At 34.1% G+C, this 15867-nt stretch overlaps 1 protein-coding gene across 2 annotated transcripts; it reads right to left on the minus strand.

The window, feature by feature from the left end:
• On the minus strand, positions 1 to 15867 carry LOC109798440 (tRNA synthetase class I (I, L, M and V) family protein). Of its 2 annotated transcripts, none has more exons than XM_083062608.1 (27): positions 15183 to 15867; positions 15023 to 15088; positions 14541 to 14684; positions 13740 to 13966; positions 13393 to 13558; positions 12797 to 12907; positions 12281 to 12378; positions 9932 to 10010; positions 9104 to 9262; positions 8147 to 8227; positions 7690 to 7823; positions 7209 to 7368; positions 6961 to 7044; positions 6613 to 6825; positions 5543 to 5668; positions 5288 to 5425; positions 4446 to 4549; positions 4269 to 4332; positions 3656 to 3744; positions 3438 to 3579; positions 2696 to 2759; positions 2481 to 2548; positions 2128 to 2250; positions 894 to 959; positions 683 to 794; positions 478 to 578; positions 1 to 391 (listed from the first exon to the last, which is right to left on the minus strand). In XM_083062608.1, the coding sequence occupies exons 1-27, from the start codon at positions 15714 to 15716 to the stop codon at positions 287 to 289; spliced, it is 3558 nt and encodes a 1185-aa protein (XP_082918734.1). In that variant the 5' UTR covers positions 15717 to 15867; the 3' UTR covers positions 1 to 286. The 2 variants fall into 2 exon arrangements, with proteins under 2 accessions (XP_082918734.1, XP_020214314.1); XM_020358725.3 differs by having other exon boundaries at positions 478 to 569; positions 15183 to 15865.

Here is a 15867-nt window from a genome sequence, read left to right on the forward strand (position 1 = left end):
TTAGCCTAGGAAACTGGTAATTCAATGTAGGCACAAATAGCCAGCATGTATGCGGACTTCCAAAACAGAAAGACATTAAACAAGTTGTGCCGAAGACCAATTGGGTGTGCCAAAAAGTAAAAGAAGCACTATGGTCTTCAAAATAAGATGTGAGATCCTCTATACAGAAAAAGAATAATGATTGTCAATTTCTCACCCGTTACAATTAGACATATGCCTGGGTATATTCTGTGTTCCTAATCTTGCAAACTGGATAAAAGATCAAAAAGGAACTCTTGCAACGAAATCAGTCAGATTTTCTGGCAAGGTAATAGTCTCCCACAGTTAGAAAGACGTGCTCACCAAGAACCACTTCCACAGCAGGTTGCTGTTCAATTGAATCAACAATTTTCTGCAATAACAGGAGATAAAATGAATGTGCATATTTTCACCAAAAACTAAAACAAAGACTTGACTTTTGCTCAATCATTATCAAACCTTTCCATTTCCTTCTTGAAACTCAGACTTCAAATTCAAATGATCCCTCGATAGCAGGTAAGCTTGCAAATTATGTGCACATTTTGCATCACCTGTAACAACTGGGCAGTAAGTCGGAGCAACCAATGATCACAGATGTTGAATAGGTATCAAAGTACTGCTTGTTTCGGCAGGTGCATAAGACGGTAACTGAGAGAAAACAAACCTGTAAACAGTGACTGAATGGCTTCTATGTTAAACATCAATGCAGGTCTCGTCAATGTGATACCAAATGACATGTTGGCTATCCCGTGGAATCTCTCTTCGCCAAGGATAACCTGCAAAACAAGTGCCAGGAGCATCTCAAACCTCATTATTCATATTAATAAAACATAATATATCAGCCAAACCCAACAAGGTCCAAATTAAAAACTCACTGCATGTTCAGGCATCAGAGAATGTGGAAGCAAATGAGAACCAATGGCATCTCTGATGTAGGTTTCCTGCAAAATATACACGACAAAAGAACCAAATTACAAATTTGATATTAGCATGCGAATTTGGTGATGCCAAGAGGCAAATTGAATAATGACCAACAAGTTGTACTTAAGAAGAAACATGGTTCAATTATACCATCACAAAATGCATGGTCAGTTTTTTAAATACAATTTTTTAAGTTCTAGAACCTTTTGTCAACATGTGAATGAAGTACTTTAGAAGGGTAAAATAGAGATAAAGCTTATCTTCTAACTAGGAATTATATTTCAAGTTGTTTCAGCTTCTTTGTGGTGAATTCCAGAGTTATATAGTGGATTCTAGGTTATCTACAAGAATAATTACATGATAGTCATGCTCCCATACAAATGCAAATCTCCTCCCAGGAGCTGACAAAAAATAGTATAATGTACCGTAAATATGATCGGAATTAGTACCACACCAGAAATAGTGATTCTTCAATAAAGATGAAGATTAAAATTTTGATTGTTTTACATGAGAACACTGTCTTGCCTCCTTCCACTGTGATTCAATTTTCTCATTCTAGCTTTCATGTGTCTAACTATTCCCACACCAGAAAAATACTATCTACCAGCCATCTTCAATCTTCAAGACTTTCACAGAATTTCCGTCTTAGTATTGGTAATTCATTTGAAAGATTTTTTGTTGTTATAACAATTTTGAACTTTAGTTGTTCATGTTATTATATTTTATAAATTTAGTTGTTTAACATCCTATTTGAACACATTAAATTTTGTACCTGTATGCTTCAAAATTGAGAATCTTTTTGTTAGATCACTTTTCTTTGGGATAGAAAATAATAAAGATTCCCAGTTGTTGTAAATAGAAATGTTAGTTTAGATCATTAGTTTTTGGATGTTTAAATAGGCCACAAGACATTAATAATCTTTCATGTTATTTTATTCTATAAGTACATAAATCTTTTTATCTTTAGTTCTCACTTAAATTCTGAATATTTAAAAATAATTTAATTGATGGTAGATCAATAGTTTTGTTTGTTTAATTTTTTTCTTCACTAAATTAATTTACATGTTGATAGAATAAGAAATTAAGAATAGAAATTTGTAAAAACAAAGTGGGCTGTCCAGCAATGCTTTACCAAAAAAACACAAGCATAGTATTTCAATGCCATTTATTGATCTCTTAATTCTCTACCTGTGAATGCAAAACTCTCTGAGAGATTGATTTTTCATCATCTAATGATTCAAAGTAAACCTCCACCATGTCGGTTGGCTCAAGAGCAACTTTCTTCCGTAACTTCTGAATCCTGTTCACAATCTGTACATCGAAACCCAAAATAAATCAATTGATTTAACTTAATTTCAAGCCTTTAAAGGTGTAAGCGAATATTTAAATTGAAGCAAATCCATGATAAAACAAAACATATAGAGATTTTTGTAAGAAATAGCATAAATAAATTGGATTTGGATGTTTGTTCCATTGCATCGGTACACTTCATTGAGACTAAAGAATTTGCTAAAATGTTTCTTCGATGGGAATTATTTTACCTCTCGAGCAGCACCAGCCTCAAACAATGACTCATCAGGGCGCAAGTCCAATATAACTAGAACATCACCTAAAACAAAAAGACAGATGCTCATCAAGAAAAATTGTCATAAATCATAACTGAATTACTACACCATAGCAATCAGCTTATTTCAAACATTAATCATTTTCATAACTGCAGAAAGGGAAGCTATCATTAGCTATTAAAGATTCTCACCATCTCCAGCAGCATCAACCTCATTCTCAGTCAAACCATCAGGTCGTTTAAAATCACGGAGAACCTGAATAAAAACATAGAGCATAAGGCACTAGTTTACTAGTCCACAGTCTACACTTTAAGGGAAAACCCCATGAAACTGCATCTAGAAATCACCCTTTCACGTGCCTATAAAATCAAAACTGCATCTAATTGTAACTTTATATAGGTAGTCAAATATTAAAGTAAATTATCGGTTTTGGAACAATTTTGACAAGGATATCTGTTTTGGAACAGAGTGCTATTGGAAGGTGTTTTAAAGAAAACCAAAAAATGTTACTGAAGGTTCTCATGAGAGCATTCGGTAAAATTTTAGAATAGGAAAATACCTTTGATGATAACTATGATTTTGTTTGGATAAACTTCTCCATATGCAATAATAAAATAAAAAGAAAAGATAAAATGAATTAAACTTCTCTTATAGGTTAAAATCAACTTATGCACTTCAGCTTTCATAAAAACTCTCTCATCTAACTTCCCCAAACAGGACCTGCACCAATTTCATTGACTCCCCCGACCTGAGAATACTATAACTTCAACAAGTTCAATAAGATTTCCCTCCTCTCCAAGCTAACCATAAAGAAAAGATAATATTTAGTATTTTAGTTATTTATTTTGGTAAAAATCAATGCAAACTAATAAAAAAGGGCAGGGGTCTGCTCAATGAAAATAGTCTTAGTCATCATCCCCACAAGACTAGCACCTTAATATCAGTCAGCTTCAGACAGTGATTTGCAATGGTGACTTCTCCAGCATTCTCAAAAGCCAAAATTTCTTCCTGTGACATTGCTTTTACCTCTTTGGCAACAATGCCCATGGATTTTCCTAGTCTCTTACCTAAAACACTGCAAATAAAAAAAGTAATTAACATTGTGACAGCTATAAAGGACAAACATTCCCAAAAAGTCATTAAATGCATACCTGAATTCAGGCTCGGCACGTAAAGATGCATATTTCAATGTATCATTACATGGAACAAGGGATCGTACATTGAGTTCCTCCAGCACATACTGCAATGCAAATAGAATAAAGTACAATTTGAGTAGAAGCCAAAAACATGACAAGGCTTAACACCACAAATAATCTCTCTAATTATAATTGTTACCATAAAGAAGGTACAAAAATCACATACAAGCAACAAAGCAACTTCATTAAAAATATATATATATAAACAAAGCTTATAATGTGCCATGTTGGTAGTTTTTTCATCAATTTAGTTGTATAACAAACAAATTTTTCATTTGAAATATCAGAAAGAGAGAAACATAATAAATGGACTAAAATGAAGAAAGACTTCTCTCTTCTTTTTATTTTAAGAAAAAATGTGTAAATAATGTTATCCAAGATAAAGACAGTTTGTCTAGTCAGACCTCTAAAGAGGCTGTATATATAATGAGCAAGGTAACAGATTATCATAAGCATCACGGAAAAAGCTATTATTGTATGAATTGATTGTTGACATTAAAAAAATTGTTGAATAAATACTAAAAAGTACATGCATAAACTGTAACAGCTTGTCACATCAAGCAAGTACCTCCTTCAATTTTCCATTTATGTCATCAAGGAAGTCTGCATCAGGATGAACTATAACCATCTCCCTGTAGCAACAAGAAATGATTAAATTCTATTTCTTATATGAAACAAAAAATAGATGTCCTTACAGACATACATGTTCATATTGCACTTTTTTAATGCTACTATAGTACTATACCTTAGTGGAGCCTTAAGAGGCTTGTTGTGGCGCTCGCGGATGTTTCTGGCCAGATCAATTATAGTCATCATCCTAGAAACACTCTGCTCAATTCGGTCTCCCCTCTGATGTAATCATGCAGTTAAATAGAAAGAGATGATATATTAGAAGAATGCCATATATCTTGAATCACAACTTAAGCAAGAACCTGTACTTAAGTTAAACAGCAAAATGCAACACAAAATCCAATTATGCTTTATGGGGAGGGAGAGGTCATGGATGAAGGAGGCATAATAGAGCATATGCCAGGAATTCGATGAACAATACCAATCCAAAGGGTTATTTGCAGACTTCTAACAAGAAATTGTATTACAAAGGACATAATACAAAGAAAAAGGAGGAAAATAAATCATTCTAGAGCAATCTAACAAATAGAAAGGGCTTAAAAAAGGATAACACTTGAGCAACACAAAAAACGAGCACAGACACAGAAAAAAGAATATGTTAGTGTTAGTTTTGAACTTTCACAACTCTATCTTTTGTAGGTGAACTGTAGTATATCATTATAAAAAATAAAAAAAAAATCTGATACAAATCCCAGTTCCCCTGTCAGTTTCCCGAAGAATCAAACCTATACAAATGAACAGACTGAATTATGTATTTCTGTTTGTATATTAAAAGCGAAGATAACTTTGCAAATTTCATACAATACACATGTATAATATAACGTAAGTGTAGTAGTCAAGAATCGATTGCCTAGCAATAAGCACAAGAGATTACTAATTAATGTTTTTTGTTTTTCAATCATTTAACAGTACCAACTATTGGAGACACAATATATATAATAATTATAGGATGTATACCTTTCCTTCTTCTGTAGGAAAACTGCAATAATGTATGCTTTCCTCTGATCCATTACAAACTTTTCTCATATTTTGATAGAGCACCTCAGTGAAGAAAGGTGTAAAAGGAGCCATCACTTTACAGGATAACAAAAGCACCTGAAAGAATTCATACAATCAAGTGTACAACTGTTCTAGCGTAAGGGACCATTATTTTCTGGTCATATTGTAAGTTGTAACCAACCAAGGTATAGATAAAAGATAACACAAATATACATTGTAAAGAGTTGATAGTGCTATCCTGCAGTCTTCTTCCCCAGAACGACCTTTAAGTCTCTTACGGTTGAACCTTACATAAATATTTGTAAGGTTATCAAGAAACTTCAGAAGATAAGGAACCACCTACAATATAATTTTTAATAATGGTAACATTTTAGTAAATACTGTAAATATTACACAAAGCATACCACGAATCTAGCAAATGATGCACCTGAACATAATATAATAGTGCTAGTACATTCTACACACACAAGCAACAAATATGATCATGAAAAGAGAAAACTGCAGACTTTTAGAAGTGCACAAATCTAAATGTAAAAGCAATGACCTAAAAAACAACATTGGAGATTAAATTGGTTGAGGCAACTAATTCACAATTCAACTGGTTTGGTTACCAACAAGATCAGGTATTTTCAAAAAAATGTATATTTAAAAATGGGATGCAAATTAGCTAAAAAAAACCCTAAAACTGTTACACGGCTAATTAAATACATCTAATAACTGAGCATGTGATAGCAAGAATCAAGATATTTTTGTCAGATTCATGGATTATTTCTTTGAATGTGTTATGCACAAAATTAATTAACAAACAATAGACCTTATTTTTTTCCTTTTAAGATAGCTACTTCCCTCTCAAATAATATTAGGTTAAATTGGACATCCTTTTACTTAGGAGGAGTTTAGTGGAAGCAAGCTTTCAATGATCCATCAAATAAAAAATAAAATGTAGTGGCAGGCAATTATGCCCTTCTTTGGTACATTTGGTTGAAGCAAAATGATTTCATCAGTATTGCAGCCACTTGCCTTTTAATGTGTCATTTTAAAAGATTATGTTTATGGTTTCTCTTTTGTGTTCTGTTCACTGCTGTTATAAAGAGAGTTGCCATGTCAATAGATGGCTGCTCATGTTCTGCCCTCATGACTGGCAGCATTGCTGTACTCTTGATATTTCATATTCCTTGTTCTATCTACACATTTTTTGGAGTATATTCTCCCTTGTATTGTACTTCCCATTAATAAAAATCATTTTCTATCCAACAAAAAAAACCACCAGAAGCACTACTGACCGTGTAAAGGCGGTAACCATCCATTTCTTGTCTGACAAAATGAACAAGGCTTTGAGTGGCTGAGTTAATCCACTGATCAAGAACATTCGATGACTTCAGAAGTGTAGCCTGATCAATGGGGACAAAAGGTGCTAGACCTTCAATTTCAAGCCTCTTTGCATTTTGAACAAGGAACCTATATGCATTATACCATGGAAGGAAAACATCCCTAACCTGGATCAAAACACCACAAAAAAATGAAAGTACCATTTAATCAGTAAAAATGAATAAAGTGCTTAGTAGAGATGAAATTAATTGAATAATTTTAAGAAAGATAATGAAAATAAAACCCAGATAGATGATACTGACAACACCATAAACTCCTTCCTTCTTAAAACGAAGTGGCTCAGCACGCACAACAGGAGAGTTGATAAGGTACAATCGCAAGGCATCCTATCCAACACACAATAACAGTTGAGCTGTTTGTATAAACACAAATCCCATACGATGAATTCATGGTCATAATTAGAAACGGCAAGAAAAACAAGTTTCTTGATGTTGCATTCCTCATCCCGAGTAAATTATGAAACCAAAAAATGAACTTCAAAAGTTCTTACTGCTCCATAATCATTAATAACTTCCATTGGTGAAGGATAATTCTTCAAGCTTTTACTCATCTTTTTCCCATCTTCAGCCAGGACAAGTCCATTGCAGATTAGATTCCTAAATGCAGGTTTGCCAAATAATGCAGTAGCCAGCACCATAAGTGTATAAAACCTGGAAAAAAGAAAAGCAGAAAACTAAAATACACAACCATATTTCAAGAGGAAGTTGAGGTCAGGGAAAAAATCATTGGCAAAAATAGAAAAACAGAGAATATAATTTCACAAGATAATTTGGAACTGAAATGATTTAGAGAAATAAAATATAAAACTAACAAAAGTTGTACAAAAGAAAATACCCCCGCCCCCCAGCCAATAAATAAATTTCCCTGGAATGAAATATGTTCAGGATAACATTTCAAAGCCAAAAGTGAATCTACATCTGAAGTAAACAGGTCTGTATCACAAGACCAAGTGTCAAAATAAAGAAACTGACCAACCACGGGTTTGATCCAGCCCTTCAGCAACAAAATGGCCAGGAAAATTCTTCTCAAATAGCTCAACATTTTCAAAAGGATAATGGATATATGCATAGGGCATGGATCCACTCTCAAACCAGCAGTCAAACACCTGAAAGATAAAACAACGGATCCATAACAAAGAATAATGGCTCTATACTCATATTTTTCATTCATAGAATACTGACGAAAAAAATCTCTAGTTTTTACCTTGCTTTCAAAATATTGGTGTATTCACAAAAAAAAAACACTAATGATGGTGTAGACATGATTTTGTTAGTCAATGATATTTCCTATATTTATAAATACTATTTCCTGTTAGAGGCGGTAATTATCAATTGTTCAATTAACCAATGCTATATAGCATTTCCATGACCTGAAATAACATACTCATACTACAAAACCATGATTCAGAGACTATGGATAAGCATTTACATCATCAACACGGCGAAGTACACGGCCACTGTCAGATTTAATTGTAATATGATCAATGTTGTGACGGTGAAGGTCAAACACCTGTTGAAAACATTATGATGGGATTAGTGATACTTATCATTTAGCAAAAGTATTCATAAGCAATAAGAACACAAATAGAACATTCATTTTGAAAACAGAACCTATAATAGTTGAAACATACTAGAATAGAATGAGACATTGGAAAATTAGTACACTATGTCCACAGGATAGACATAAGAATATGTCTAATACATTATGTAAGATTATCTTGTCATACTACAGTTATTTCTATCAATTTCCTGGGGGAAAATGCAATTTAACTGGCCAAATTTGACAAATTTTCATTGAGGTAACATCATGCAAAATCATAAGGCTCAAACAGCAGAATTCTGAAACATACAGGTAGTCCTGAAAAAATCAAGAAAATGTAATGAAAGAAAGAACAAGAAGTCTGAAACTCTCTACAGTAACCCTACTTTACCAGGTCATTGCCTATCTTACATGATGTTTTATGGTCCAACTGATCATGAAAACCAAATATAACATTCAACAAGTGGAAGTTCATTAAGAAGATATCATATAAGGAAACAAATCAGTATTTATATTCTCTAAATGGCTGTGCAATCTTCATGAAATATTTCCATGAAGCAACTAAGGCAAAATTAGTTAAGCATCATGGGCCAAGTACATATCCATTTATCATTTTATTCTTCTAAGAACTTCTACAATCCCATTCCCACATGATGAGTAATTGAGAAGCATTGCAATGAAAATATTTGGATAAAGATACAAAAATCACATCCTTGCATGTTACCAAACTGTACCAAAATAAGCAAATTACACGAGTTTTATATGTGAATTCATGCAAAATAAAATCAATTTGCAGTGACAAATATGACACATGCTTTGTCAGAAAGGTGAACAAAAGACCCTAACCTTTACACCTGAAAGCTTTTCAAGTTTTGCAACAGAATCTATAACAACTATTTCCTTCTCATCCTCACTAATCCATAGAGGGAGAGGTGTCCCCCAAAATCTACTACGACTAATTGCCCAATCTCTTGCATTTTCCAGCCAATTGTGAAATCGTTTGTCCTGCAAAACATATGATATGAATAATAGAAAGATTCACAAAAACATTGATTGCAATTGCATACAATTAAAAGTCTGCTTCCAATGCCATTTTTTGGCTCTATGTTATGGGATATGGACATGTCACATATGGTTGTGTTTATGAGATGAATAATAGAAAGATTTACAAAAAAAACAGATTGCATACAACTTTATTGGAGTATAGTTTTATTCTTAAAAGATTAGTTCCAATGCCATTTTTCCCCCAAGAAGATAAGGAATAGAGTCTTGTTAGTGGCATTCTTTAGGCATTTTGTGTCTGCATATTTCATGGGAATTGAGATATCTTTTCTACATTTATGCACATCATAGGCTTCCTAGTTTCTCTCATTAGGATGATGTCCTTCATATTGTATGCTTCCCCTTACTACATATCAAATATTTATAATTAACAAGTTAATCACAACATATATTAATCCATTTTCAATTATTAAGACAAAGAATTCCAAATAATAATATATTTATATGTTTTTCAAAGAAAATAAATCACCAAAGTGATTATGAAAAAAATTATTCCTCTATGCCCACATAGGCCAACTCTGAAAAAGGGAAGAGAAGAAACAAGATTAAATAATTAAAAAGCAATTGATTAAAACAATCATAAATTCATGTGTTAAGGAAGATACTGTGTACCTTGACAAAATCAGGGACCCAGTAGGTCTGCTTATTGTTTTCCAACAATTGCTCTTTCAACAACTCCACCCTAACAAACCTACAGTGAAGCAGCATAACATCTTAGGCATGCATTAAAATAAAACCAGGCTGAAGGACTGTACCAAGTGCTATTCTTCATCAATTACAGAGAGCGAAAAGAGTTGAAGTAGCTATCAGTGGGAAAGTATCAAGACATGAAAATAGACAAAGAAAATTCAATATCAAAAAAATTTAAATTTAACAGTTGGAAGACAGAGGGAAGGAAATTGCACAACAGAAGCCTTATATAGCTGAGGTCAGCTATATGGATGGCACGATACAATTGGGCTTGGTTACTAACATTCAACGGAGAAGTTACAAAATGTTATTTCCTATTTTAGTGCATTGGGAAGAGGGAATTCCGGTTTGCAAATGTGCAAATGGATATCCAAACATGCACTAAATTCTCAGAGCCATAATTCACCATAAGATCATGCTTAACAATTTCCTCCAATGACCTTCTTAGCCTCCCTCTCATCTTCACAGGGCTTAAAACCCAAGCAATCTACTCCATAGTTATCAAAATCTTACAATTCGTGATTTGAATCTTGCAATTTGATATAATTTGGCCACCTACTAATACATATCTTAAGATGAGTCTAAAATTATTTTGTATCTTAAGATACATGAATGAATCTATAAAATTTTGCATCATCGATACAATTCAACAATTCATTTTTTTCTTTTTTACCTTAGTTTTACCAATTCTCATGAAACATTGAAAAGTTATATTAACTTAAATAGTTAAAAGAAAGGAATTAAAGGAACAACACTGGTTTTTTGGGAGGTTATGTTGCTGAACTGTGAAAACAGCCACTTCTTCTGGCCTTGTGGCTGTTATTATTTGTATCTTTGTTTATATTGAAGCTTATATACAACTATATATCTGTGTATGATTTCATTTTTCATGTGTTTTTTTATGTTAAAATATGGCTAGAGTGCTTTTATATGTCATGTGTGAGTGTGCCATGGTTTTAATGATTACGAATCTTACGATTCAAGATCCAATTCACTTCATGATTCGGAAAATAGGCTTTCCAATACATAAATTATATCCTGATACTTTAATGATTATGAATCTTACTGACCTTTTCATGTGTCCAAACCACCTTAACTGACTTCTTTGCATGTGCACACAATAGTTTTGTATCTTGACCTTTCTTGTATGGTCACACATCCATCTCAACATTCACTTTTTTTGCCACTGTCACCTTTCTCTCTTGTCCCTTTAGAGCCCAAAATTCACTACTATAGAGTATATTTGGTTGTATAGTAATACGATAAAATTTTCCTTATAGCTTTGTACATACTTTGTGATCATAAATAACTCTTAAAGTCTTTCTCCATTTTAACCATCCAACTCATCTTGTGGGTGACACTTCATTAATTTCCCCGTTATTTTATAGTACTGATCCAGAATATTTAAACTTAGAAACATGTGGTATGACATCTTCTCCCCTTTTTCTTCCAAATCATTTTCCTCTCTTTTCTTGCAAAAATTGCAATGCATATACCATGAAAATTAATTGCAAAACATGACTGACACAGTAAATTCATTGATCCAGAAAACCACACATTTTGATTGTAGAAATGCATATTATTGTTAACATAAATCCTGCATAATTCATCCAAAGAAGAGTTTCACTTAAAACCATGGAAAACATGGATATGTAAGAATAAAACAACTTCAAACATTTTTATTCTGAAAAAATATTACATGGGAAGCTTGAGATCAGAAAGTTGCCTCATTTTTTCTCTCTAAACTTTGTCCTTATTCCAGACAAAGCAAACTAAAAAAGATGGTATATTAGGAGCAAGCCATTATTTTCAAAAACTATTATGAAATCTCAGCAACTCTGTTGCACTCTGAAAGAAATTCAAAGACTATTACTGAACTACTAATGGAGGTTATGAAAACAGTAAGCGCTGATTCATGTTGCAACTATTACAAGGGTTTTTAACACCATTGCAACCCTACACTAGAATCCCATACTTCCAATGTGAGGCTCAAGTTCCATACCTTGCAATTGAATCCTAACAATTATCTAAGTAATAAACATCACATTCTATTCAAAAGGAAACAAAGAAATTCAACATATGAGCACTTACATTTCCTTTTTAGATGAAATGACAAATGCTGGTAAAATCAGAAAATTAAAAGTAAACCACAGCTATTAATATGCCATTTTTGAATGAGAACAAGTGAAATTAAATCTAGCAAGCAAAATTAACTCCTACAGCTACACAAAACTGTCAAGAAAAGTCAAAATCTAGGTCAAACAAGCTTACCAACTTGGAACAGCTCTGTAAATGAGAGGGGTATCAGATCTCCAGCAGTAAGGGTAAGAATGTGTAAAAGCTCCAGACTTAACCAGCCTACCCTTTGCCTAAGGAAAGATAAAAAAGGAAAAGTAATTAAGAAAATCCAATTAAAACAACACTATTCACTCCAACACATCACATAATAAAATTAACTTCTATCAAGTGCTCCCAACTTAAGGTCTAGTTTATATACTTAGTAACTTAGACAATCTGGTAAAAGTGTTCCTTTAGAAGACAAGAAAAAGGAGGATTGGAAGAGAATTCTTGCATAGATGTTGTCCTGTATTTGGTATCAAGTTTATCTTATTTGCCCACATGCACTCTCAGCCAAAGCAACAAGCCTTTTTCTCCTGTTTTATTATTGTACACTCCTCCCAACTAGAGTTAATTCATAATTGTAGTGACAAAACTATTTGGAAAAGAAAAAAAAAGGTAACTTCCACTCAGTCACATGACAAAACTATTTAGATATATGGAGCATACCTTCACAGCTTCAATGATATCTTTGTCAGCATGTTTGATGTAGCACCCGCTAAAGTCAGTAATTTTTTCAGTAAAGCATCCATCATCGTCAACAGCTACAATTAGTTTATCCTACAGGCCAAAATATTTCTTCAGTAACCAAATTAGAAAAGGAAGGTATCCAACAAGAAACAACTAACAAATCTACAAAAGTAACGATAAAACAAATGGAAATCCTAGGGTACCAAAACACTTATCTAGGCACTGAAGCACCTTCAAAATATACAAATAAATAAACAACAAAAATCTCAAAAGTTGTGTACTATCACCAATGTTGCTGCTACAATTAAGTAGCAAAAAGGATAGTCATCACAAAAGATGCAGCATTGCGATGGAAAATAAGAATCTTCAAGTGAGGGTTGAGATAAATAGAAAATGCACCAACACGAATCAATCATCCCTAGGGACAGAGGAAAAATAAACATATCCAGGCTTGCAAATCGATTTATAATATCCATTCCAACTACTACACAGCAAGGAGCTATTCCTTTAGCATTTCAGGAGGGAAAAACTAAAGTTAATTTTTATATAAATTTTAAGTTCTTAAAATTACATACCTTGCTAATAATTTGATTTTCAATGCAAACACGGAAATCATCTTCACCAAAAGCAGGGGCACAATGGACAACACCAGTACCACTATCATCAGTAACATAATTGTCGGCAACAACTCTAAAAGCCGTATCGGATAACTCCATGAAATAATTAAATAATGGTTCATACCTGCAGAACATGTTATCTTATGAGTTTCCGTATTCAATTAAACCCCATATGCAAAATGTCATTAGAAAGTCTTAAAACAGAAAATATAGAGCAATATTTTTTTGGTGAATAATATAAAGTGATATATTCAGAGAGCAAACTAATAAAAAGAATTATTGCAGAAGATGGAAGAACCGCTCACTTTGTCCCCACTAATGATGTTCCTGAGAATTTCTCCAGCACTTCAAAAGAATCCAACACATTTTCCGTTTTTCCACCCGAAGCTCCCTTGCTCTTTGCTTTTGTATTTTTAGGAGCATCATTTGTACTATTAACAACAGCTTCTTTGGGTTTCTCCTTAGGGTTATGAATTGCAGACAAACGAGATTCAGCAACAATATAAACTTTACCCGAGTACTTATTGCGAACCTGATTTCACCAGCTCCAAAAATTAGAGGTCAAGTAACAAGAAAATAAGGAAACAATAGTCAAAACAATGAGTGTGTGTGCACCAAATAAATTAACAAAGGATGTCATTATCAAGTAAACAATCCAAATGTGTTCTAATTTTCAATCCCTAATAATATAAATAAACAAATAGCACTACCTAGTGTAAAATCACATGCACACTTATTCCTAACCCATTATTTTGCACGTAAGTTATTCACTATTCAAGATACTTTAGACACATGGACATAAGTTTATTACAGGGATAAAACAGCTAATCATTCTAGACAAAGGCATATTGAAAGATTGCAATCAAAATCTTCTTAATTCTCAAAAGGAGGATTTGTGAATAATTGGTAGACAAACAATCACAATTCTATTATTCAGACTCGAGTTCTTGCAGAACATGTGAAGCTAACAATTTAAGTCCACTCTATTTCTGTATATATACATATATATAAAATAATGTTCCAATTCAACTAAAACAAGCTTGAATGGTAAAATGAGAAGCCTATTAAGTTCCATAAAAGCTATTATGGCAACAAAGTCAACCAACCTTCACATAGGTAAAATTGTCATTGATGCAGAGAGCAAGATTGCTAGGAAGAGTCCATGGAGTTGTCGTCCATGCTACAAAGGAAGCACCATGTGGATCCCCCACGACTGGAAACGTCATGAATACTTCTGGATCAGACACATCCTGTGCCAACAACATAGAATTTCAGATGCAGATACAATTGCAATAACATATAATACAGTCCTATTTAGATAAAATTCTCCTCGAGCACTTATATAATTGAAGAAAATAAAAAGGTAAAAATTAATTAAGCTTCCCTCGTAAGCTAAAATCAACTTAAGCACTTCAGCTCTTATAGAAACACTCAATTCATAAGTCAATTTTGGCTTATACGATAAACTCAATTGATGTTATCTTCTTATTTTCTTCTTCTCTAAGTGTTCATGGAGAAGTTTATCCAATCAGAATCTAGATACAGTAACAAGCAAGTAAGGCATTGATTGCATGCAATCACCACTGACCTTATAATTCTGACCAGCTTCGAAATTAGAGAGCGGAGTTTTGCAGCCAGTGCTATACGGCATGACCTAGAACAACAACAGCAACAACAACAAAATGCAGCTATTGCTTGTAACCAAAACGAAACGACAAATTGAAGCAGAAATGAAGCGCAATGAGTACCTTGAAGCCTTTATAGACAAGGTTTTTGGCGTACAACTGCGCGAAAACCCACCACACGGACTCCATGAACTTTAAGTCCATGGTCTTGTAATCGTTCTTGAAGTCGATCCACCTTCCGGTACGCGTGATGACGGTCTCCCACTCGGTGACGTAGCGCGTGACGATGCTGCGGCACTCCTCGTTGTACTTGTCGATTCCGAGCTTGAGGACGTCCTCGCGCTTCTTGATGCCGAGCTTCTTGTCGATCTCGTTCTCGACGGGGAGGCCGTGGCAGTCCCAGCCGAAGCGGCGCGTGACGTGGTGGCCGGTCATGGAGTGGTAGCGCGTGACGATGTCCTTGATGGTGCCGGCGAGGATGTGGCCGTAGTGAGGGAGGCCGGTGGCGAAGGGAGGGCCGTCGTAGAAGATGTACTCCGGCTTGTCCTTGGTGAGGGCTAGCTGAGTGTGGAACGCATCGATTTGGGACCAGAAGTCCAGAATCTTCTCCTCCTGCTTCGGGAACGTGAAGTCCTTGCCTTCGCACACGTCGTCCATGCCTCCACACTCCGATTCGATTGTTTGGGATTTGAACGGAGCTATCGAAACGATGAAGACGCAGCGGCGCCAAAAACAGTGAGTAAGTGAGTGAGCTTCGAGTATTGTGTATTGCCAAGGAATCAGGGTTTATGTAACAGTGAAAGTCTAC

Source organism: Cajanus cajan, chromosome 8 (assembly GCF_000230855.2).
Source record: "Cajanus cajan strain Asha chromosome 8, NIPB_CcT2T_4, whole genome shotgun sequence".
Classification (NCBI taxonomy): Eukaryota; Viridiplantae; Streptophyta; class Magnoliopsida; order Fabales; family Fabaceae; genus Cajanus; species Cajanus cajan.

What these genes read in the sequence shown, in the direction of transcription:
- LOC109798440 (XM_083062608.1), bottom strand. Translation starts at nt 15,716, where the DNA reads ATGGACGACGTGTGCGAAGGCAAGGACTTCACGTTCCCGAAGCAGGAG. An exon ending in TACTTCGCCGTGTTGATGAT is followed by an intron (nt 7,824 to 8,146) that starts GTAAATGCTTAT and finishes TTTATCTTTCAG; the next exon opens with GTGTTTGACTGCTGGTTTGA. An exon ending in CACTATCAACTCTTTACAAT is followed by an intron (nt 5,426 to 5,542) that starts GTATATTTGTGT and finishes GAATTCTTTCAG; the next exon opens with GTGCTTTTGTTATCCTGTAA.